The sequence below is a fragment of the Tasmannia lanceolata genome, unplaced genomic scaffold (assembly GCF_043159265.1).
Source record: "Tasmannia lanceolata isolate RefF3 unplaced genomic scaffold, GAP_Taslan_0.1 ptg000025l, whole genome shotgun sequence".
NCBI classification, from domain to species: Eukaryota; Viridiplantae; Streptophyta; class Magnoliopsida; order Canellales; family Winteraceae; genus Tasmannia; species Tasmannia lanceolata.
The window spans coordinates 4,713,285-4,739,743 of record NW_027518702.1 but is presented as its reverse complement, the minus strand read 5'-3'; the positions used below and the strand labels follow the sequence as shown (position 1 = coordinate 4,739,743).

The following is a 26,459-nucleotide window of genomic DNA, read 5'->3' as shown; positions in this document are numbered from 1 at the left end:
TATTACACACATCATTCAAAGACACCAGATATAGACATTGAGAGAATCGATTGAAATCAAAATCAAATCAAATGGACAAATCCTAGTTCAATACCCTCTAAATGAACTCCTCAAGGTGCAAGTGAAATCTATAAGGCATGGTACTATCCCTATGAAGAGAGGTACTGACATTCATAAAACCAAGCTCTGATAATGAGGCAAGCTGAAGGAGACGAGTTGAGTTTGTATGGCCATTCAAATTCATAAAGCCAACATCACAAGCCTAAAGACATCGGTACAGACACTACCCTTTGTTTTGGTATTCATACTAACCTCATCACCCTCTTCCCTCCATTGTTAACAGGCATCAAGGATCACTGAGTGTGTTGCTCAAGATGGGGTCAATTTTCCTTTTTTTTTCCACGGGTTTGGAAACCCAAGCCGAACCTTCTCTTCTTCTTTCTATGTATATTCTCCCTCTCCCTCTCTCTCTCTTTCTCTCTCTCTCTGATTTTTGCAAATGGAGGGGGATTTGGGTCTTATAAATGGGTTTTGGGTAAAAACCGAAATGGGTTTGGGCAGAGATGATGGTTGAGATGGGAAGAAAACAGAGGAGAAGAAACTGGTGATGAGGGTTCAGCCGGAGGTGGCGGTACGGGCGGCAGCTTGGGAGTGGCAGATGATGATGGGTGATTTTAATGGAGATGGGTTTTAAAAAAAATGGTAGAGGGTGGCTGGTGGCGGTGGAGAGTGGCTGTGGAGGAGGATTTTCGAAGTGGGTTTTGGGGGAAAATGGTAGAGATGACGGCTGAGGTGGCGGTTGGGGGAAGGGGATAGTGGTGGTTAAAATGGGTTATGGTGGAGGGAAATGAGAAGAAGGTGAGAATGGTTTTTTTCTTTTTTAAAAATGGGTTTGGGTGGTTTTGATGGAAAACGAAAAATGGGTTTTGAGGGGAGGTGGCAGAGATGGAGATGAATGTGGTGTGGATGGAGGCTTGCCGACGGCGAGGGAGGTGTTTTGGCCGGAGAAAATGGTGGAATGGAGGCGATGGTCGGCAGCGGCTCCTCCCTCTCTCTGTTTTTTTTTTCTTTCGAAAAATCAATGAGCTCTCTTTTTTTTCTTTTTTTTCTTAAAACCCTAGCCTGACGGCTTATTTAAAGAGAAATGGCGAATTTGTCCCCACTCTTCTTTACTTGGACAGCCCTCCCTAATGCGTTTTTGGTTATTTATTTGGTGAACAGGCGGGGCTGATTGAAAAACAAGGGTAGAAATTTTCTTCTCTTCAAACGATCCTGACTCTTTGATTTGATCCAAGGGTCCCTAAGGATTGCTTACACCCTAAGTATTATCAAAATTCCAAAATTGCCCTTCTAGAGATGACAAATCACCATTTTACCAACAAAAATATCTTGTCTTTTTTGGAAAAGGGAGGGTGATATCCACACAACCATGCTTTGATAATTCACCCTATCACAACCCAACTTTGATTACTGCACCCACTTCGCCCGTCTTATTCTACATTTCTCTCCCGATTGCAATGAAATTTTGCAGGGGTATCCCCGAGAATACTAACAACCTCCTGGGGAATTTGTACCCAGGAATATGCACAATAAGATGCTCCAAGACTCAAACCCTCTTCTCATTTGGGCCCAGTCCCTCAGGAATTTGCGGAGATTAATTTCGGGACATCTTGGGACTCGAAATTTGGGAATTTTATTGGATATTCAATTTCGGGGACTTTAGGGCCTTGTCAAAATGGGGTGTCTACAGTACCAAAAAGGATTATTCATATATTTGTGTAACCGCACACTATATCAATTCTAATTGGCTTTTAGAAAAAAGAATTATTAGCTTTAGTCTTATTGATTACCCACATACTGGAAATGTTATATCAACACATATTTTAAATACTGCTCGTGAATATAATATTACAATTTTTTTTTTATAACTCTAGATAATGCTAGTAATAATACTTCCGCGGTAGAGTTATTAAAAATTGAATTGAAACCTATTTTAAGTGGAAAACTTTTTCATAGTAGATGTGCATGCCATATTTTAAATTTGGCTGTGCAAGATGGTTTAGCTTTTATTGACCCACAAATAGAAAATATTAAAACTTATATTACATTTATCAATTCTTCAATGTCTAGAAGACAAGAATTTGCAAAATTATGCAACACCTATTGAAAAGAATTTTCTAAATTCAAATTAGATGTTAGACATAGGTGAAATTCAACTTATTTAATGTTGCACATTGCCTCCCATATAAAAATTTAATTCAATCATTTGGTAATGAAAATATACCTCAACCTCTCATTTACATTGTAGGTCTCCCAGATTGAAACACTTGTGAGGCTTTCTTGAGTTTTCTTGAAGTTTTTTATACTGCAACTAATGTTTTTTCTGCTGTTTACAAACCAACCTCAAACATAATTATGAGTAACTTATATAACATCACGCTTACTTTTTTTAAAAATAGAACTGAAAGACATGAACAAATAATTGAAGTCATGAAGGCAAAATTTAAAAAATATTTTAATGAAATCCCACTTTAATATTCATTCACTATAGTAACGGACCCTAGGTTTAAGTTACAAGGTTTAGAAGTCTTGTTAGAAGAGTGCAGTAACAACCTCGGTAATGATCATGAAGATTCAAGTAATAGTATAAATGAAATTAAATCATTATTAAGGTCTATGTATCATATATATAAGGTAGAACATGGACAAAGAAGACTCAATTCTTCTACGAGCTCGGGGACTAAAAATAATCCAATTTTTACTTTAATAAGCCTAAAAAGAGCAAAACCTAGTAGTGTTGGTGAAGCATCTTGCAAAGAGTTATCATTGTATTTGGAAAATGAACATTATATCAATCCCGAAGAATGGAAAACTTTTGAAATTTTACCTTGGTGGAAAGCAAATGAGAAAACATATCCAGTGCTATCCGTCATGGCACGTGATCTACTAACCCCCTTGGTGTCTACAGTAGCATCGGAGTTCGCTTTTAGTGCAAGTAACACGGTTTTAGAAGACAAAAGAACCAAAATATCATAAAAAATATTAGAGGTATGTGTGTGCTTAAAGGACTGGCTTAATGCAAATGCTAGGATATAAGGACTGGAAGGCTCAAGCTCATCATCTGAAGATTGCTGAAAACTTTTAATTTAGAAGTTATTGTAATTTCAAAGTTGTATTTATTTTTTCTCTTTTCTTTCCTTTAAAGGGTTAGAGGCAAGGTTCTATGTCCTCCTCAACTCCTCTTTTCTTGTTATAATATTTGATATTAATAAAATTTAAAAGTGCCGCCCGGGTTTTTAGGTAAATATTCCTGGCACAATCGATCTTTGTTTCTAAATTACTATTGTAAATGAAATTGACAAAAGAGGGACCAAGAAAATTGTAAACAAAAATTGACAAAAGGGGACCAAGAAAATTGTTCACAAAATTTGAAAAAAAAAAGTTTTTTTAATTTTAAACAGTACATTTTTCAGAACTCCGTGGGATCCCCACGGGTTCCGAGAAATGTTCTATTTCAAAAAAAAATTTCTCGGAACTCCGTCGGATCCCACAGAGTTCCGAGAAATGTTCTGTTTCAAAAAAAAATTCTCGGAAATCCGTGGGGATCCGAGAAATGTTTTAATTCAAAAAAAAAAAAAAACTCGGGCCAGCACGGCACGGTGTTTCGCGGGCCGTGCCTAGCCTAGCCTCGAGGATTTCGGCACGGCCCATGAACCTATCGGGCCGTGCCGTGCCCAGCCCGCGGGCCTATCCGGGCCTCATTTGGTCATGCCATGCTGGCCCGGCACGGCCCGTTTGCCACCTTGACACCAACTCAACCTCAAAATCTGAGCCTTGCAAATCTTGAGCGGGTATCCACCACTACTCAGATTTCAAATCCAAACTAAAAGAAAACACTTCCTGGAGTGCTAACCTCGTGGAGTACGGAGACTGGACCTTCCACAGGTAGAAGCAAAGGAGACACACCGCCCAAAAGCCCTTCTTATCCCCATACTAACCTCAGAGGCATAAACCACCTTGAGAATCCAGATGCACAACCAAACCATCAGGAGGATGAACCTGAACTGAATCCATGGAGAGCTCTATTTGGTAGCAAAAAGAAGACTGGGTCTTCAAATCTGCATTTCGTAGATCCCACCTTAAATGAAGGGGGGAGGGGGAAGGAAGATCCAATTCAGAACTGAAGAAATCTCTGAGATCTCGAAAAAATGGCAAAACACCCTGATCGGATACTTCATTGGGCAAAGGCCATACTTCCTAAATCTTAGAGAAAACCTGACCAGAAAATGGAACCTCAAAGACAAAATGCAGATCTTTACTCTAAATGATGGATTCTATCTGTTTAAATTCACTTGTGCTGAGGATAGTGACAAAGTTTTGGAATCTTGTGACCACTCCTATGGGGGGAGGCCTCTCATTATGAAGAAATGGAAGCCTGGCATGCCGCTTGAAAAATTGAAACTAACTTCGGTCCCGATATGGATCCGACTCCCTGGATTGCCGCTTGAATTCTGGAGCACTGATGGAATTAGCAAGATTGCTAGTTTCATTGGTAACTCCTCTACATGGACTCTCAAACAGCTGAGTTCATGAGACTTAATTTTGCTAGACTTTGTGTGGAAGTGGAGGTAGGGTCCCCATTCCAAGATTTCATCCCAATCCACTCCCCATTTGGTGTTCACAACCAACAAGTAGAGTATGACTGGAAACCCATGGCTTGTACTACTTGTAAAAACTTTAGTCATACACCAGAAGCCTGCCCCAAGAGAGAGCATCAGATGGTGCCAAAGCCCAGACAAGAATGGAGGCCCGTCCAAAACTCAGCTCAAACAATTCAAATACCCCAAATCAATCCAGTAAATACCTCTCATGCTTCAGAGAAAGCCCAATATGCTAACCAAGAAGTTCCAGTTATGAGCAAATCAAATCCTCCTCTTCTTCAGAACAATTTTGCTGCCTTGAACGAAGAAGAAAATGTCGAAACTGAGGAATTCCCTACCTCTATCATGGGTGATCCAGAAGTGAGGGGAGAAACTCTAGATGCAGTAGAACCATTGGCTGATGATGCAATCCTTTCGAAGGCCCAAAATCTTCCCTATGATGCAGAGGACCTCGATGAGGCAAGGAACGATGATACAGAAAATCAGATTTATGATGAAGAAGCTGAGAATGAAGAAGAGAAGAAACAAGAAGATGGTGAAGAAGATCGCCCCCAACAGAAGAAAATGAAATCCCCCATCAAAGGACTTCTAAACCTCCAAAGGTTGAGAAGTTGAGGAAGAGCATGAGAGCACGAAAATTTAGCCAGAAGATGAAAGAAGTCTTCGATCACTAGGGGCTAAAATGGGGCCCGGCTCTAGAGTTCTTGTGTTTTCTTTCTTGTTGTGCATGTTTTAAGTTTTGATTTCAAGGCCATCATGTCCTTGTTTGTTCTACCCCTTCCTTAGCCATTGTTCAAAGGTTTGAGGGCATCGTCTTCTTCCTTGTATTGTATCATCTTTCTTTATTCAATATCTGGTAGGGGTCCGCCTAACCCCAACTTACCGATAAAAAAAAGAAGAAGAAGAGAAAATACAGCCTTAGTTTGTCCAACATAAGAGACAAAAAATAGAAGATCAGGGATTTCTGCTCATAATTTAAAAATAATAGCAACGGTAGAAGATACAGTAAAGAGAAGGAGAATGCTTACAGTCATTGCAAAAGCAGTGGGCACAGTCCATTATTGTAATAGCACTCGTGCGAACATCCTTAGTACAGATAACACATGTTACGGGGCGGGGCCAAAGCAATCCCCATCCCCGCCCTGTCCCCATCCCGGCTTAGATCGGGGAATACCCGCCCTGTTCGGCGCGAATCCCCTTTTTTCACGGGTTTAATTGCCCACCCTACTTCTAGAGAGGAAATCATCCACACACTAGCAAAAGAACTCCCATGCATTACCTCTTTTTTTTTTAAATGGTGAAATATATTATTGAAACGAAAGCAAGGACCGCAACCGAGATGGTCGGGCAAGCAAGATACATAGCAAAGGAAAACAAAACATCAATAATAATGAGTCAAGGAGGGAGGTAATCGAAAATCTCCAGTGACTGCCTGTGGACTCGTCCAAGAGCAAGATGATCTGCCTCTTCGTTTGCCAACCGGCACACATGCTAAAAACGAGTCGGGTGGCCCTCCAATTGATCTAAAATCTCATCGATCGTGTCATCAAATCTCCAGAGATGAGGGTTGTTCTCATCCAGCCATCGAATCATATTTGAGGGTGTGTCCTCTTGCAATACTTGGTGTGGAAAGGAAATGGAAAACATCCCATTTTCCATGGAGCCTAAAAATCTACTCTCTCAACTTTCTGCTCGAGAAGCGCGGAAAGTGCCAAAAATCAGTTCAGATTCCTATATCGCGACTCACAACTCACAAAACTCGATGCCCCCACATCATCGCAACAAAAAATAAGAAACCCTAGCCCAACAACTCCTCGTCGTCTTCCTCCTTCCGTCCAGTTTCGCCGTCAGTTTTGCAAGGTATTTCTCACTCACGACTTGCTGCATAGATTCCACCTCAATCATTCTAAACCTGCAATGTGCATTAAAGTAGATCTCACTCTCTCTCCCTCTCTCCCTCTCTCTCTCTCTCTCGTCGACTTTTTTTGTTGAAATCATTTTTTTGTGAGTTCACTCACTCCTTCTAAGAATCTCTCTCTCTAAATCGTTTCTTGGGTTTCTGGGTTCACACTTCTCCTTCTATCTAAATTGTTTTTTCTGGGTTCTGTCACTCCTTCTCAATCTTTTTATAGGTTTTATGGGTTTTCTAGTTGTTTTTTTTTTTTGCAGATTGTACAACGGAAGCAAACAAGACTCTCTCCCTCTCCATAATCCTCATACCTTGCAGAATTGCCCAGACTTCAGTTTCATTAGTACTTAATACCAATAGGCCCATAAAAAGCTCATCTAGTTAGATAAGGGTACTTTGGTTATCAATAAAATTAGCTCATCCGGGCATAGCTTAATCTGCTTTCTTCTGTGGTCTGCTTCTCCGTATAAAGTGCTTTTCCAGCTCCACTGCCAATTTTACTTAAAGCAGATGCTGTCCAATACTCCAAAGGGAGGCCTGGAAGCCGAATCCAGATGGGAATGGAGGCGAGAGGAAGCTTTTCCAAGGGCATGCCAGGGTACCATTTACGGGGGGACGAGCGATCGTCCTCCATAGTTGAGATTTGCTTCCGACGCTTGAGTGCAGTCATCATGGTTTGTAAACTTTAATAGAAAGAAACCATTGGACACAGTCTCAAGCAGCGGCTGAGCGATTGCCCTTTCCTTAAGCCTTCACGCTCATCGACCCTAACAAAAGTAGAGGTAATCGTCGACAAATTGGGATATCCAAGATTCTACATTGAGCTTGATTAGAGTATATGAAAAATAGTGATATTCTTTATTGTAATTGTTGAAAAATTGGGATAGCCCACATGCCGCATTGAGGCTATCAGAATATAAGAAAAATGAAGATAGCTGATGCCATTTTGATTGTACTCATGACCAACTAGATAGCCTATGCGCCACATCAAGTTGGATCGGAGTATACGACAAAAGCAGATAGCTTTGATGCCATTGTATTCATACTCGTCGACAAACAAGGATTACCCAGATGCCAAAATGAGCTCGATCAATATATATGGCAAACAGGGATAATTTTGATGTGGAATTCTTCATATATATGGTGATACAATAAGGCCTCCATCTGAAGACTGAGGTTGACCAAACATCTTCGTCATTTTGATCGCCCATTTTGGACGGTCGGTGGTGGCAAAGCCTTGTGTTGAGAAATTTCATCCGATTAGGACGGGTGCTGCATGATGCTCATGCAACTTGGTGCAAAAGGGCCCACATAGTGCATGAATAAAAGCCCATATAAATGTGTTTTTATGATAGAGAGGCTTGTTTTACCCTTTTCATGTTTTCTTCCAGAAAAAAACTTAGACCGTTGTGTGTTCAGAGGGTTTGATTGAGCCCTACATGAAAAAAGATATCATTATTAAAAGCCAACATGTCTTTAGTTGTAATGAAATATAATTTTCTAAACGGATACCAATTATTATATAAAAGCTTATATTCTCTCTCACTGAATTCTAATATCCAATTCATCATCAAACAACAACAGCCCACTGTTTGTGGTACGTTTTTTATTCCCAGTCTTATTTATTTCTTTTCTATTTAGATTTTAGACCATGAAAGTGAAGAATCGATTATGGGTTATTTTCAAACAATCCTTATGTTAGCAGCAAAGAACACTATAAAAGGAATTTGGGAGGTTTTTGGGTTTTTGGAAAACCTCGCAAAGAACACTATAAAAGGAATTTGGGAGGTTTTTGGGTTTTTGGAAAACCTCTGAATCAAATAGGGCACACTCTAAAGAAGAAGGTTATTAATTTAACCCAAATTTTGTCCTTTTTGTTTCTGTTTTTTAATTTAACCTAAAATTCCATAAGGATTCTTTCATTGAAGAAATGGGTTGTTTTAATAGTTAGGACTCAAAGGCAAAGGAAAACAAATGGCATACAGCTTTTGATTATTTATTTTCATTGAACATTTTTTGAAATCAAATAACCCACTTTAGTATAAGAAAATATATCTGGGTTTTGTTGAAAATTTTCAAATAACTAAAAAATAAATAAATCTAAGAAGATATGTGCTTCTTTACCCACTCGAATTTCTGAATTTAAGAACACCCTTTGTCTAAAATTGATTGCTTTCATAGGACCCAAAACCAAAAATCCCCACATCTTGAAAATGAAGAACAGAAGTATATTGGTTTATCTTGGGAAATTAGCTTGGGTATGCGTGAATTAGTTAACATGAGTTGTTGACAAGTTTTAGGTATTAGTTCCTCTCTAGTCCTACAGTGTGTTAATGTTTGTTTGGTTTCACATGATACTTATTTCTCTAGTTTTAATATCACATGATACATAGTACACACACATATCAAATTTCGGCTTTCTATTGCAACACTTCGGACAAAATCAAATTTCGTTACTGAAGCCTATCAATTCGTTTGAGATTTGTTTACAGGTGATGAAGTTGGAAAATGTGTAAATACATTTTTCTGTTATAGTTTTAATTTATGGAAGGTGATTTTTATTTAAACTTAAATGTCTTTTTTAAGTTACTATCATATATTGTAATTTTTTGTGTGGAAAACTTTATCCTTACTTGATAACTATAAATTATTTTATTTATGTATCCATTTTCCTATTTATCTATTTAAGTTAATAACTTTTTGTTAGGTTTAAGCTGATCATTTTTTTCCTGAAAGATAATAATAATACTTCAACTCCGAAATGGCAGAGCTTTCCCCATGGCTAAAACATCACGCTATATGAACCCTCCTTAGCCGATGCTACTGCTTCATGGTTGGCCTCTATAAATACACTAGTGAAAGGAATGTTCATTCTTCTACAAACATTTCAAAAGCTGTCCACAACATGGACTTACGGCCAACATCCTGGTTTTAAATTAAGTGCCAGAGATATGACACTAGATAAGTCACATTCTTGGAGCAGCTGAAGATCGGTACAAAGAGTGCACTCCTTGGCTTCATTTTATTCCCAAGCATCCAGACTCGGGAAGGATTTGACAATCACGCGTATATAATTTATGATTACACTACCCCTTCGGTCCCTGATGTCCCAAAAAGGGACCATTTCAATTGAGCTTGCTGATCAAAGACGAAGAGGGAATCAACTTTGGGTTTTTCTTCTCCTTTGGCCTCTATTATATCTTGCACCATGACTCCCCAAAACTAGTCTAGTATCCAAGAGAAATCGAGCTTTTAGTTTCAAGGATGATTCCCAATCGATGAAGCTTTATACTTGAACACTTTGTGGTTCCCCATCTGCTAAATAACCCATGACACCATGAATGAGATTATACTCAGAAGCCAAAGAACTTGAACTCTCTCTCCCCAAGATGAGAACTTTTCTTGTCATCCAAGAGGTGTAGGAAAGAATCTCCTCGAGCTACTTAAGGGAGCCACACCCAATCTTCTCTTGTTGTTCAAGCCTCTGCATACCCCATAGCCCTGCCCGGAAGAAAATACATGGGAGCCCAATTATCTGCTAGCTGAATAGTAAGCCAGACAGCCCATGGATTGGCCCGCTCCAACCGATAGGTTTGTTGGGCTTAAACAGAGGATGGATATTACCACTGGAAAAGAGAACTCTCATCCTAAACAACAAAGGGGAGATGCTATCCGAGAAACACCAAGGAGATCATAATGCCGCTCCCTAGCTGGCTGAGAACCACGAACATACTTCACGACATCAACTACACCTGCTATGGACAGACTTCCTCTGCTTTCTGACAGAGCAAACCAGGCACACTGCAAGGCCTGGACAGCAAAACCAAAATACCCATAAACAGATCAACCATCATCAACATACAAGCCCTCCTTTGCAGAGGGAAGAACTACCTTCACGCCTCCAATGCCCAGAGGCTGCATACACCTCATTTTGTTAAGTGGAGGGAGGGGAGGCCCAAAGGGTCACATTTGGCAACACCCCCCTCCCCCCCCCCGGCCCCAAAAAAAAAAAAAAAAAAAAAGCTTCTTTGAGCAAATCTTTCCAAGAAAAGAATACCTGATTTGTTTTAGAATTGCACGCTTCGTTGGCTAGAGTATCTGCCACACTTTTCCCTTCCCTGAATTGGTGACCACACACTGAAGGGCTAGTATTTCTGGCCAAAAGTAGAAAATGGACCAAGGATGACTACCCTTTTTCGTGAGGTTACTATCTGATTCAACTGGTGGGTTCAGAATGTTCCCAGCTTTGCAGAGACGGAGCCCGTCTAGAAGCGCCCTCAATTCAGCAACCAGGACCAGGTTTTGAGGAAACCTCATAGAAAAGGGGAAAGCCATTAATACTTTCCCTGTCAAATGTCTTATAACTCCACCTCCCCTCGAATCTCCGGATTCCCCCTTGATGCTCTGTCGATGTTTAGTTTTGCATCCTTCTTTGGTTTGTCCCAGCCTATCCATCTCTCTTTTTTGCAATTCTCCCACAAGTCGATTTTCAGGATTTCGAGAGCTAGCCTGCCAGCCATGCTAGCCTCCTTGATCTTACCAGGAGAGATCACTACACCTCCCATGCCCTCTATTGTCTGATTTTCCCTCTGATGGCCATTTATCTTTCCTTCTATCTTTCTCGCGCAACGCTCTTACCATATTTCCCACACAATCAAACACAAGAAGATCCGGTTCAGTTCTCCGACTTGGCTATTTATTTTCACTTTTAGACTCGTCCAGGACATTACACGACTTCGAGCTGGCCGGAAAGGAAGGAGCTGCAGTCCCCATATTTTTGCAAAAAAAATAAAAATAAAATCCCACACTAATCTAGCAAGGTCAATGTTGAGGAACAAGTGGTTGAATGATTCACACTTCCCATACTTGCAAAACACACATTTAGAGGCCAAATGTATGTTCAGATCCTAAATTCTGACGGCTACCCCAACTGCATTGTTGAAAAACCTCCACAAAAACATCCAACTTTGAGCGACGGAGAGTGCTAGATGCTCGTTGCCCAGCCTACTATAGGACAAGTGGTCCTACAGCAATGCCAAGCCGAACTAGTAGAGAACTGACCTGACATTCTGTCACACCAGGACAATTTGTCTGGGGAAGACAAAAAATAAAGCTTCACACTTCTTAGAATTTTCCATCCTGCTGGCAGAAATATGAGAATTTCATCCATATTCCATCCATTAAAGGGAGAATAAAGGTCCTTCACTTTTTACGCTAGGTTCAAACCATCCCTAGCTTGCATTAGGCCTGAAGAACACATTTATATGGGCTTTTATTCGTGCAGGCCCTTTTGCACCAAGTTGCATGGGCATCATGCAGCACCCATCCTAATCGGATGAAATTTCTCAACACAAGCCTTTGCCACCATCGTCCGTCCAAAATGGGCGATCAAAAGGATGAAGATGTATGGTCAACCTCAGTCTTCGGATAGAGGCCTTATTTTATCACCATATCTATGAAGAATTCCACATCAAAGTTATCCCCGTTTTTCATATATTTCGATCAAGCTCATTGTGGCAAGTGGGCTATCCTTGTTTGTCGACGAGTATGAATATAATGGCATCAAAGCTATCTTCTTTTGTCTTTTACTCCGATCCAACTTAATGTGGCACCTAGGCTACCTAGTTGGTCATGAGTACGATCAAAATGGCATCAGTGCTATCTTCGTTTTTCTTATATTCTGATCAGCCTCAAAGTGGCTCATGTGGTCCCACTTTGGGCCGACTACCACATGTGGATTTTTTGCTATCCGAGAGGTTTGAACTCGAGACCTTTTGGCTCTGATACCAGGTTAACTTACCAACTTCTCCAAAAGCTTAAGCTGTTGGAGAAAGGCGTTATTTATCTTTTATACTTTAACACTCCCCCGCACGTGTGGCCCACTTGGCAAACACGTGGCACATGTGGTCCCACTTTGGGCCGACCATCGCATGTGGATTCTTGTTATTCGGGAGGTTTGAACTTGAGACCTTTGGCTCTGATACCATGTTAACTTACCGAATTCTTCAAAAGTTTAAGTTGTTGGAGAAAGGCGTTATTTATCTTTTATACTTTAACATGGGCTATCCCAATGTCTTAACAATTACAATAAAGAATATCTTTATTTTTCATATACTCTGATCAAGCTTAATGTAGTATCTTGGATATCCCAATTTGTCGACGATTACGATCATAATGGCATCAGAGCTATCTTCGTTCGTCATATCTATGATCAAGCTCAATGTGGGATCTAGGCTATCCTAGTTTTTCATGTACTTCGATATATCCTAATGAGCATTTGGGCTATCCTAATTTGTAAAAAAAAATGATAATTCTAGCGTCAGGCCTTATCCTCTTTGCCACAATTCCTGATGGTATTGGGCCTACAGTCCATTTGCTGAATGGAGCTTTAATGGCATACGTGTTATTCCATTTTTTCAACCTCCATGCTTTGCGTTAACACTTGCGAATTACAACGGTTTAGGAACTCCTGTCAATATCTGAGCACCTCCCTTGCTTGAGGATATGACTATCTCAATTTTTCTACCTCCATGTTATATTAACGACTGTGGATAATGTAGAGGCCAGTGGATCTATTGTTAATATGAAACAACTCCTGTATTCAAGTTTGAGGATGAAGCTATGATCTCAACGCTGAAACTTTTTATTAGTGAAGAGAGATGTACCTATATTATATTAATAAAACACAAAAAAAAACCCTAAAGGGAAATTTATGTCATTTTTTGTACCCGTATCACATAATTTTCTTACACACTAGCCTCCTTTCATAATCATGTGAACTTTATGTTTTTTCCATTAATTTGTACCGTGTTGGCGTTTTAATCAAACTGCGGCTTTTTGTCATTTATGAGTAGTAATGGAATCCTATTTGAAACCTAATTTTAATTGACTGTAAGGACTTCAAATATATAAGTAAAGGTTATGATATATATACAAAAACCTATATTTATCTTTCTTGACAATTATATTTGAAAAAAAATGTCCCTATGCTAAGTGTTGACTGCTGCTTGGTCTTTCTCAATAGTATACTAAAATGCAGGCATGAAACAACTGTATTTTAGTTAAGATGGTAATAGTGATATGAAATTACCAGAAAACCTTAAACTAAGCAGGCATGAAACAACTGTATTTTAGTTAAGGTGGTTGTAGTGATATGAAATTACCAGAAAACCTTAAAGTAATAGTATCCTGGAGAGTTTGCATGTTGCTGATTTTTGCAAGTTGCATACAGTCTCTTATATCCATTCCTGTAATGTAATTTCATTTTTCTATGATCAACTGTAACTTCTGTTAGTTTAGTTAGACGTTTTGTTCCTCTACTGATTTAAGGAGCTTGTTTACTTTATCCTAGGTATCTCATTCTCTATTCTGTTTTAGTTTTTCTCATGTAGAATATGGCATTATTAAATCTCTCACACATCATGTGCAGGTCAACTTATCTGTATAATGTTGGGTTTTTGAATTTCTATTTGTGTGCTGTTAACTATATCCAAGTTTTTATCAGCAATATGGTACCGCACCATCTAATTTTTTTTTAGTGGATCCATTGGTAGGCTGCAACTAAGGACTCCAAGGCTTTGAAATCTCCCTCTCAAGACTAAATTCCAAGAGTGACCACACTTAAAAACAGACTTACTACCCCAAGTGACTTGGCTGACTTTACAAATGACTTCACAAAAATCCGAGGAGCAAATGAATGTTGGCAGGCACCTTCATTCAGATGGCAGACTAAGTCACCGCCCTTTGACACTTGCTAGGATTTTAAGGGGTCTATTATGTTTAATAGTATTCCTTTCAACAGCTTTTATGAGTACAGTCTACTGTGCCCCTGTGACAACTGTCATGTTGCGATTTTTCAGCATTCATTATAGTAGGAAAGCAACATGTTTCCTATTTGGTACTTGGTTAGCTTTATGGCCTTTTTTGTTTGAGAAGATAAACAAAACTGAAGTGGTTTTTTATGGAGAGACTGTTCCGGAAAGGGAAAGAGTAGTGCTTGTTGCCAATCATAGAACTGAGGTTGACTGGATGTACTTGTGGGACCTAGCACTTCGGAAAGGCCGCTTGGGCTATATTAAGTACATGCTAAAGGGCAGTTTGATGAAGTTACCTATCTTTGGCTGGGCCTTTCACATTCTGGAGTTCATTTCTGTGGAGAGGAGGTGGGAGGTTGATGAGCCACATATGTGCCAAATGCTTTCAACATTCATGGATCCTCAAGATCCCCTATGGCTTGCTGTTTTTCCTGAAGGCACTGATTTTACGTAATTACACAATTTCCTCATCTTCTACTGTGTCGGTGTACGTTAGATACTTTTGCTTCTAGAGTTGATTGATTTTTCAGGAGAAATTATGATAGGTGGCCGTACAAACCCATATTTTTCAAAATGTACGATATGGACCGCTCCACAGGATGATCCAAACCGTCAATTTGTTGGGCCACAATGTAAATAAGATGTGCCCCAAAAATCATCTCCATATGATGATGCTAACCATATGATCTATAGAGGGACTGAACATTATGGAAATTTCAATAGATCGGAGGGTTAGGATCATCCTATGGAAATGAATTTTGGAGCACAACCTATTTACGTTGTGGCCCAACAATTGCACCGTTTGGATCATCCTATGGAATGTGCCGTACCGTACTTTTTGAACAAATAAGGGTTTGTACGGCCACCCATCATATAATTTCTCATTTTTTCAGTCAAAAAATTGTCCTGCTTGTCCTTAGCGTTCAAGTTCTGTTCATATGTCTTGCATAAATGTCTTTTAACTTGAAAAACTTCAAGATTTTATTTTGAGAGTAGACATAGATTTTGGGCCCTAAGGTCAAGATCTCTTTTATTGCTTTGTTTTCTGTCTCTTCCTGACTATATTGATTTGTAATGTTTGCAAATGAATATTGATCTCTCTGTCAACATGATAGGAGATCGTTGTTGTATATATAGATTTACATGTATCTTTTGGTTACCAAATGGATAAGCAAAGATCTCTCCAAAGAATTAAAAAAAGGATAAGTGATACAAAAAGGATAAACTGTGACACGGTTTTACAAATTTTGCTAATTAGTTGGTAGCTGACTAAGCTATCTTATCTTTATCTTTAGATTGGATAACACTCCCCTGCAAGTGTAACGGATGGGAACCGACTGTGAGCTTGTCTTGTAAAAGTCGAAATCGAATTGAGCTCAAAGGTTTCGTGAGAGTGTCCGCGAGTTGATCAACACTAGGAATAAAGCAGACAGTAAGTTCCTGACGTGCAACTTTGTCCTGGACAAAATGGTAATCAACCTCCACATGCTTTGTTCGAGCATGAAACACAGGATTGACAGTTAGATAGATAGCTCCAATGTTATCGCAATGCAGCATGGGTGGCTGATGAAGACGAAGGCCTAGTGCCGAAAGAAGTTAGCGTAGCCACATAACTTCAGAGGCGGCATTAGCAAGTCCCTTGTATTCACTTTTGGTTGTAGAGCACGCAACCGTGGGTTGTTTGCTTGAGCTCCAAGAAATGAGATTAGGACCAAGGGAATGCACAATTGCCACTTGTTGGTTTTCTATCATCAGGGCAGCCGGCCCAGTCGGCATCGGAAATGAACGAACAGTAATCAAGGAAGAGGATGAAGTAAAAGGCCATACGCAGTCATACCCTTCAGATAACGTAGAATACGCTTGACAGCTGCCCAATTCTCAGTAGTCGGACGGTGAAGGAATTGACATACTTTGTTAACAGCAAATGAAATATCTGGTCGAGTCAGAGATAAATATTGTAAAGCACCAAGAGGACTTCTGTATTCTGTGGCATCAGAGAGAGCATTGCCAGAAAAACGTGAAAGGGACAGAGATGAAGCCATTGGGGTGCTACACGGTTTTGCACCATCCATATTTGTACGACGTAATAAGTCGGCAACATATTTTCTTTCAGAGAGAAATAATCCATCAGAAGTTGGCTGTAATTCGATGCCTAGAAAGAAGCGTGGATGACCCAAGTCCTTAATGGCCAACTCATGTCATAAGCTATCCAAAAGATGAGAAATAGCGACCTTATTATTGCCAGTTATAATTATATAGTCGACATATACGAGTAAAAGAATAGTGATACTAGGCTGCTTAAAAATGAATAAAGATGAGACCATATATTGCCTTTTGAAACCCATGGTGCTTGTCGGAGACCATATATTGCCTTTCAAAAGCTACACACATGCAACAGTACCTGCGGGTCCACAAATCCTGGTGGTTGACTTGAGACATATAGAGCTCTTCTGTGAGGTTCCCATGGAGGAATGCATTGTGCACATCGAGTTGCCGAAGAGACCACCCATAGGTCAAAGCAAGTGATAAAATCAGATGAATAACGGTGGGTTTCACCACAGGGCTCAACACCCTTTTGCAGCTGACAACATTTTTATGAGATGGGCGTGGTACGAGCTCCCAAGTGCCATTTTTATAAGAGCGTTAACCTCATCAGCCATGGCCGCGCGCCATGCAATGAGCTTAGAGGCCTTTGAAAAACAAGTACGTTCTGTGATAGAGTCAGATTCTGCGACATGTGCCAGGCGATGATGCATTGACAAAAAAGCTTTGGCCTTTCGGGTCCCGTCCCATCTTTAGACCGAGTGATCATTGGGTGGGTATTAGTTGTGGTTTGCATAGTTGTAGTGGGAAGCGGACCAAGATCAACAACAAGGTCAATGGGAGTGGCTAAAGAAGGGGAAGGGATGGGAGAGGTGTGATCGGCCATAGGGAAAACATCATTCTCATGAACATATGTGGGCACAGTGGAAGGATTGGGTAGGGGGCCTGTGGAGGGGGGTTGTCCGAGTGGTGGCCTAGGCGGAACTTCCCCAAGGGATAGAGAGATGAACATGATATGGAGATGGAATGTGCCGTTGCAGGAGCGTGATTGGCAAATGGGAAATTATGTTCATCAAACACAACATGCTGAGAAATATAAATCCGACCGGAAGGAAGGTGAAGACAATGATAACCATGATGATTTTGGCTATAACCAAGAAACACTCACATTACCGAACGGAATTGAAGCTTGTGGCGATTGTAGGGACGTATGCAAGGGTAACAATCGCAACCAAACACTCTAAGAAAAAGATAATCAGGTTTGCGATTAAAAAGTAGCTCAATAGGGCTTTGTTTAAAGTGAGACAAGGGAAGTCGTTTAATAAGATAAACAGCAGTTTGAAAAGCATCGTCCCAGTACGTTAGAGGAGCAGAGGCATGGGCTAGAAGAGAGACCCATGTCAACGATATGCCTATGTTTACGTTCAGATGACCCGTTTTGTTCGTGAGTGTGTGGGCGAGAGATATGGTGTCCTATTCCAGAGGCATTCAACAAAGGAAGGAGACACCGGAATTCGCCGCCTCCATCGGTATGAAGGAACTTAATTTTACTATAAAAATATTTTCAACATGACGTTTAAATTGAACAAAAACATCATAGACATCAGATTTAAGATGAATAGGAAAAATCCAAGTGAATTTACTATAATCATCAATAAAGTCAACATAATGCTTAAAACCATTATTTGATTCAACCGGTGTTGGATCCCAAACATCTGCGAAAACTAAATACAATTGTGAATCAGATTGATGACCACAAGACAAAAAAAGGAGTCGATGGCTCTTGCCAAGTTGGAAAGATGAATATACTGACTTCTGCTTATTGGGCGATGCAGGAAGCCGCAATTTGTGAAGGAGATGATGGACGATGCGAGAGGACGGATGGCCCATTCGCCGATGCCAATTACCCGCAGACGTGCGTTCACCAACCAAGGCACATGGTAGGATCATTGGACGACGACACAGAAACTGGAAGGTAGTAGAGGCCTCCGCTAATCGGTGCGTGGAGTAGTATGATCCCCATTTAAAGGTCCTTGACCAAACAAGCAGAAGAACTAAATTCAACAGACACTGAATTATCGAGGCAACATGAAGAATATTGGAGAGAGAAATTCATAGAAGAATTAGAAAGCAAGGATGGACCGATATGTTGAATTTGCAAACCTTGACCATTACCCACTCGAATTTTCTCAAGGCCTTGATATTCGGAGACTGATTGAAGGTTGTGCAGATCTGGAGTCAAATGATTTGCGGAGCCCGAGTCAATGTACCATCCCGGATCAGTGGTGGACCAGTGGTGGATGACTGGCCTGCATATAGGGCAGAGTATTACTGCGAAGGTTCTCCATGAAAAGTCTGATTGTTGCGATAACAAGTGAGTGCAGAGTGACCCACACAGCCTCACAGCTGAAAAATGGCCTGACCTATATTGTTTTGCGACCCATATGGAGGTGGAGATCCAGAGTGGTTGAAAGTAGATGAGTGTTGAGTGGACTGATTTTGACCACGTCCACGTCCATTGCGAAAACGATTCGGGCGCACTTGTTGATGACCATTGGCGGAGGAGGGAGCCTTTGAAGCCACATTAGCCTCTGATGGAACAATAGTGTCATGTAGAGAGAGAGAGAGAGCTTGAAGCTCCAACCTAACCTCATGTCTATAGAGTAAGCCATGCAGATGTCCCAATGAAAGATCATCAGATCGGTTTGTAACATTAGTGACAGCTGTCATAGGAGGCTCCTAAACCAAAAAGGATAGAAAGAACGAGGTCAGACTCTAAGATGGGCTGACCCATGGAGGCAAGGGCATCCACAATCGACTTGGCCTTTTGTAGATAATCATATATCGAGAGGGAACCTTTCTTTAAAGTTTGTAACTGTAGGAAGAGCTGCATAACCCAAGCACAAGAGGATGACGCAAACATCCGTTCGAGTGCATTCCAGATGGCCATTGAGGTGGGGAGACCAACCACCTGAGCGAGGGGACCTCGGTGAGCGACGAGATCAGCCAACTAAGAATGAGTTGATCATGTCGCTGCCAGGCCTAGAATTTGGGATTTGGTATTTGTGGTGCATCAGGCTTGTCACGTGGAAGATACGGCACTGGACATGGAATGTCACCCGTGACAAAGCCAAAAAGATCGTATGCACGAAGCAGAGGTATGAATTGAGATCGCCAAAGTGGGTAGTTGGTGTGATCCAACTTCATTGAAATGGCATGATATACATTAGGAACAGAGGTAAAAGACTGAAAGGTGGATGTCGTGACAGTTTCAATTGTGGGTGGAGTGGTGGACAGAGGGACAATATCAATAGTGGATGAAGTGGTGGACGAAACTGATGCCATGATAGCAAGGAAGAGCAAAGAGGATCTTGAAAAAAAAAAGAACAAACCAAAAGAAGTGAGTGACCGATGGCTCTGATACCATGTAATGTTTGCAAATGAATATTGATCTCTCTGTCAACATGATAGGAGATCATTGTTGTATACATAGATTTATAATGATAAGAGAGAGACCTTTTGGTTACCAACTGGATAAGCAAAGATAAACTGTTACACAGTTTTACAAATCCTGATAATTAGGTGATAGCTGACTTGGCTATCTTATCTTTATCTTTAGATTGTATAACATTATCAACAAAAAAAATAAAATTTGCTCAGTTCTTTTGTTGTTGTTTTTATGTGCAGTGATGAGAAATGCGTACGGAGTAAAAAATTTGCAGCTGAGAACGGGTTGCCCATACTGCATTATGTGCTTCTTCCAAAAACAAAGGGTTTCTATGCCTGCATGGAATCTCTTAGGAGCTCCCTTGATGCAGGTTGTCTTTTTCATCTTAAATATGTTAGTCTATTGTTGACAATGTATCACATTTGGGTTGGGAATATTTCCACTCCATCTAAAGGTGATGCTGCCTCATTCTTTCTACCTATAAATCCAGAAGTTACTATTGGAATAAAGGTGTGAAACATTGGCATAAAAAGGTAGCATTTGAGTGATTTCATTGACTTGTTAAAATACAGCTTAAAATGTTGAGAACTCATTAAAATTCTCGAAACTCTAAAGGATGATTCCACTAAGATAGTGTAACCTTATCTAAGTTGTGAATAGTAATACACCAATAGTGATTTTCATATTGAAAGCCCAACTCATAGATCTATCATGTGCATCTAGTATTACATAAAAAAAAATTGGATACTAAATGAGGGTGGGACTAAATGTCTCGAAGGGTATCTGTCTGTGGCTGTATTCCGTGTAAGTATTGATAACTTCTTCCTACGAAATTCAACTCAACAAAGCCTTTGTCCCAAACTAGTTGGGGTCGGCTAAATGAATCCTTTAGAAAAAAATCATGAAGAATGTGAAAGGAATCTATCCGGCTCTAATCCTAGCTCTAGTTGGGTTCTTCTACATGGATCATTTTCTTCCACTCTATCCTATCCAAGGTCATGTTCCCTGTTATGTTCCTAGCTATCTAGTCTTTCCTCACTGTTTCTACCCAAGTTGTTTTCGATCTGCCCCTACGTTTTTACTACATCAATTTGGCACGAGTCGCCTCTTCTCACCGGAGCATCTAAAGGCCTACGTTGGATATGTCCAAACCATCTTAAGCGGTGCTCTCTCATCTTCTCCTCAATTGGTGCCACCCCCACCTTTTTACGAATGTCTTCATTTTTAATTCTATCTAACCTTGTGTGGCCGCACATCCATTTAAGCATTTGCATCTCCGCTACAGTCATCTTATGCACATGCTGCTTCTTGGTGGCCCAACATTTTGAGCCGTACAGCATGGCTGGCCTCACAACTGTCTTATAGAACTTTCCCTTCAACTTGGTAGGGATTTTACTGTCGCACAGAACTCCTGAGACAAGCTTCCAATTCAACCAACCTGCTCTTATTCTATGGTTAACATCGTCTTCAATCTCTCCTTCTTCCCACAAAATTGAGCCGTACAGCATGTTAACATCCTTCTTCCCACAAAATTCATGCGGAGAAAACAGCCAATTCAAGTCTAAATATCCTAACCTTTCAAAAGGCATAACTTTGTGCCTAAGCATCCATTTTATGTTTTTTTTTGAGATCTCTGATGCGTATAATATTTTTTCAAGATCTCTTCCCTATAACCTCAATTTTTGCCTGAAATAGAAAGGAAGAGTTTTTATTCTTGATCAAAACGTCCATTTTATTTCCATAAAAAAAACTCTCTCTCTCTCTCTCTTGGGGAAATTCTCTCACTCACTCTCTCATATTTATGTTGCTTCTGAATAATCTCTGAGAATCAGGGGAATGGCAGGGCAGAGAGAGCCCTCATGAGGAACAACCGACGGTCGATTCTAGGATCTCGGATGGCTGTCGTTTTTAGAATTGGCGTTTTCCTTGGCTGCATGCCTATCTCTTTCCAACAGATTCCTTGGTGTTCTGATCCCACCTCAACATATGGCCCACCATGCTCATTTTCCATGGCCCACTCATCCTTTTAAAATCCCTTATTTCTTGTTCTTGATTCCATATTCTTCTCTTTCTTTCTGTCTTTATGTTAGCTGAGATCAGTCCCTTCCCTCTGTACTTTAGCTATTCTATTTCCCTCTCTTGGAGACCACCTATAGTAGGATGACGATCGAGGCCCAATACGCCATCCCAGGTATAGATCCATTATTTCTTTTTCTTGTTATGCTGCTCATATCTCCCTTGGAATTTTTCCTCAACCTTAACCCTAATTGATTAGCTGATTTTCCCCTGCAGCTTGCCCTGAACTTCCCAACCCCATTATTCATGTATCTTGCTAGATACCTTTTGGGCAATAGTTAGACATTATTTTTGTAGATTTGATTTGTTTGATAGACATATATTGAAATCTGTGTTATTTGATTGATTAGCTGATTTTTTTCTTTGATTAGAATTTATTGTTGGTACTTTACTTGGACAAGTTTGATAACTCGAGACCTTTAGAACTCGAGACCTTTAGGTCTGATACAATGTTAACTTACCAACTTCTCCAAAAGCTTAAGCTGTTGGAGAAAGGCGTTACTTATCTTTTATACTTTTAACAGAGTTGATTTCGGTCGATGAATTTTTTTGAAAGCTCTGAATTTTTATGAAAATTCTAGCTGTCGTTTTTGATTTGTGAATGTATGTTGCTTTAAAAATGAACTATAAACTATTACTAAGCTCCAAAGTTCCTAGGAAATCACCCACGAACCCTAGGCTTGCACCAAATTGGAATCAAACTTATATATCCAGTTGTCTGCCCTTATTGATTTCGTACCAATCGGTATTGGAACTCAGAGCTCAGTTCCCTGTAGGGTTTCATAACTTTTATCCGTCCAAGTGTTCGATAAAATTCTTGATAGAGTTTTCCTTAGTTGTTGGTCTTAGATTGTTTATCTAGCACACACCAGGTGTTAGATAGAATCCTTACAGAGTCTAGTTTAGTCGTTTCTGTCAATTAGGACATTTTTAGGTACAGATTTAGTCTCTAGTGTTGTCTTTAGGTCGTAGGAATCTTCCTAGGTGAGTTAAGTATCAGTTTGCATAGTTCTAGTGACATCTTAGTTTCGTGCTAAGAGTCTCAATTGTTTCTAGAGTCTGTAAGGTTGTCCATCACATTGATCCCACATGTCTGGACTATGACTAAAAGGGAAAACGCTCCTCTTCAGGGGCAACGATGAGTAAGCTCGTTAGTAGATTAGAGTTCATAATTAAATCTTTGATAAGGATCGTCAGTAGGGTCAAGTCCATCTTTTCCATTGTTTTCAAGGTTTCTGAGATATCTCATTTCATGCAAATTTGTGTATCTAGGACATTCTTGAGTCATTTCTGGAGAACTTTATGGAGCAAAATGGGGACTACACTTCAGTTCAGTAGTTCTTATCATTCTTAGATTTATGGATAACATGACGTGGTCAATTGCACCCTAGGGAATTTGTTGATATGTTTAGTTGGCAAAGACCTCATCAATGGGACTTAACTCTATCCCAGACAGAGTTCTCTTGCCATAGTTCCATTACCTATTCTCTTGATATAACTTGTGGGCCTTCCATGCCTCGCCCAGATCGTACCCCTTTACCCTGCCCTAGGAGACGTAGTGTTGTGGCTTGTTTTTTTTTTTTTTTGGAAAATTAGTGTTGTGGCTTACGACTTCGTTCAACACATCAAGTACAATAAGATGTGTTAGAAAGAATATGAGTAAGTAGTGAGAGGTACGAGGTGGCTGCTGATCAGTTTCAGTTTCAGGAAGATCAATTCTACGTTATGAGGGGCCTAGTGATGATATTTCTGTGATGCGACCTATTCTTGATTGGAGATGTTCACCGTCAATGCTGTGGAGATTTGATAAAGATTACCTTCATCGCTTCCTTACCATCTGGAGCTTATGTATGGACATTCGAACGACGAAGATGTGCCATAGATGTCGCTAGAGATGTCAAAGTTCATTGCCGAGGGTTTGTCTGATCTACTGGTCGTGGATGGATGTGGTGCAGCTACGACATCGCGAAGATGTATTTCAGCATATGATAGACTTCAACGGAGTCGAGTTCTTCTCACGTGGGAGAACTGAATCTGATCCAGCCATCATCTTAGCCATTAGATTTAATTTTTATTGGATTATTGGACATGTGTTATTAATCTTTTAGGTTTTTGATTTATTAACATTTTATTTAGTACAGATGTGGAACAGTGGGAGATGTCCACCTAGCATGTGTCCCACCATACCCATTTTCCATGTCCCACTCATCATTTTAAAACCCACCTTTTATGGACTTTTGTCCTAGCCCACTTACCTTACTCTCTACTGGCTAATACCTATGACTTTTATATCCAATTGGCCAAACTCATGGCAAGTACTTATGTCCTAAGCCTCCCGCCTATATAAATATCCATGAACCCCCATCAAAGTCCCAATCTTAGAAAAATGTGAAAGAGAACTACATGGTCAGCCTTCTCTCTCTCTCCTCTCCTCTCCCCCCTCTCTGTCTCCCAATCGACTCCCCTCTTTGGGTCAAGGTTATAAATTTCGGTTTCGATTTTGGTTTTGTGTGCCATCTTGTTTTCCTTCATCGTACCCTGAACCTATCAACCTCACAGTTCCTATATCTTGCTAGATAGTTTTTGGGCCATAGTTACCCATAATTTTAGTAGATCTGATCTGTTTGATAGACATACATTGAGATCTGTTTGCTTTGATTGATTAGCTGATTATCTTTCTTTGATTAGAATTTAGTGTTGGCACAGTTCCTATATGAAAATTCTAGCTGCCATTTGATTATTATACTGTCTATTTTGATTTGGGAATGTATACTGCCATAAAACTGAACTAGAAAGCATTTCTATGCTCCAAAGTTTCCAGAAAATGATCCGAGAACCACCCTAGGTTTGCTCTAAACTCCCATGCTTCATTTTCTTTAGCAAGAGCTTAGTTTATGATTTCTACATATCATACTTGTGCATTTTCATTTTCGTTTCTTTGCAAATATGAATAACTTTTTCAGTATATCACATGGAAGAGCATTTCTAGATGAGCACAACAATGATCGTATGTCAAGTCCTTTTTTAGAGCGAATTTTAAATTTGTTCCCTGTGGAAGTGCAAACATTATGTGGAAATATTTTGGATATATGGAGTACTCTTCCATTCAAGGATGTGTTTTTTATAATGGATGTTTGGAGTCATTGGCTTTATTCTTGTATTCTGCATGAAAGGAGTACTAATAAATGAGCTTACAATGAACTGAGCATTTCAAGTCCTATTTCGGAATGCTTCTTACACGTTCCAAGTGAAAGCTCAAAGTGGTGCCATTTAAATTCTGATGTTGATGCAAGTTAAACTATCTAATTTGACTCTCAGAGTGTATGGCTTCAAAATTACTTGAGCTTTGATTCTATGCTTTTCTTTTTAAGAATAGATGGGTGGATCTTTTAGCCTAAGGGATATGAATTCAGTGAAAGTTAATTTTCTTTGCTTTATTGTTGGAGAATGAAAGAATCTTGAATGATTTGGTACTAGGGATTAAGAAATTAGTGGTTCATTGAGTGATAGGGAAGAACGAGTTTAAGGGCATCAAGCGTTAAGTTAAAGGAAGATTTTGACTGTTTTTATGTATTGGGCAAATACTTTAACTATTATAACCTTTTACTTTTAGCAAATTGTTGTTTATCAAAGGGAAAAGATCAGAACACGACAAGTTTTGCTCCTTGTGTAATACTAATACTATTCTCTTTCTCTAAATTGCTATTTACAAGAAATAAATAAATAGATACAAAATATAAGAAGAAAAGCTCCCCATAATTCAAGCATTGTTTGCACATATTTTAAATTGGAGATGAGGGACACCCAATAAAACAAAGCAACCCTGCACTTTATATCTGTCTTTTAGCTGATTAACGTCTAATGTTGCAAATGAGAGAGGGCTATTTATATTATTAACAGTACCAAACCGCCATTTGATTTTTACTTCCGTTAATTGGCTTTGCCTTTTGACGGGTCCATTTATTATCTGACATGGCTCCTTTTTTTCTGAATTTCCTGCAGTTTATGATGTAACTATAGGGTATAAGCATCGCTGCCCACATTTCATGGATAACGTCTTTGGAGTGGACCCGTCTGAAGTCCACATTCACATTCGACGTATCTTGCTCAATGCAATACCAACATCCGAAATTGAGTCTGCTGCTTGGTTGATGGAAACATTCCGGCTCAAGGATAAGTTGTTGTCGGATTTCGCTGACCAAGGTTATTTTCCTCACCGGCGCGCAGAAGGAGAACTTTCTATGTTGAAGGGCCTCCTAAATTTTTCTGCGGTAATTGCTTTTACCAGTATATGTACATTTCTTACCTTTTTCTCATCTGTCTGGTTCAAGATATATGTAGCTTTAAGTTGCGTTTATCTTACATCTGCTACCTATTTCAACATTCGACCATCACCAGTTTTAACCTCTGTGAAAGCCTTGTTTTGTGGCAAGAAGTCCAGTTAGTGATTTGATATTGTAATTGGGCTATCAATAATTTCCAATTTTAGCATGAAATATTTTTGTTCA

The 26,459-nt window shown here is 39.8% G+C and overlaps 1 protein-coding gene across 3 annotated transcripts; it reads left to right on the top strand.

The window, feature by feature from the left end:
• The first annotated feature begins 6,294 nt into the window (after window positions 1-6,294).
• LOC143857519 (putative 1-acyl-sn-glycerol-3-phosphate acyltransferase 5) lies at window positions 6,295-26,459 on the top strand. Of its 3 annotated transcripts, XM_077367959.1 has the most exons (5): window positions 6,295-6,521; window positions 6,831-7,352; window positions 14,124-14,834; window positions 20,115-20,245; window positions 25,954-26,459. In XM_077367959.1, exons 3-5 carry the CDS (start codon window positions 14,236-14,238, stop codon window positions 26,394-26,396), a joined length of 1,173 nt encoding a protein of 390 aa, XP_077224074.1. In that variant the 5' UTR covers window positions 6,295-6,521; window positions 6,831-7,352; window positions 14,124-14,235; the 3' UTR covers window positions 26,397-26,459. The 3 variants fall into 3 exon arrangements, with proteins under 3 accessions (XP_077224074.1, XP_077224073.1, XP_077224072.1); XM_077367958.1 differs by lacking the exon at window positions 6,831-7,352 and having other exon boundaries at window positions 14,109-14,834; XM_077367957.1 differs by lacking the exon at window positions 6,831-7,352 and having other exon boundaries at window positions 6,296-6,521.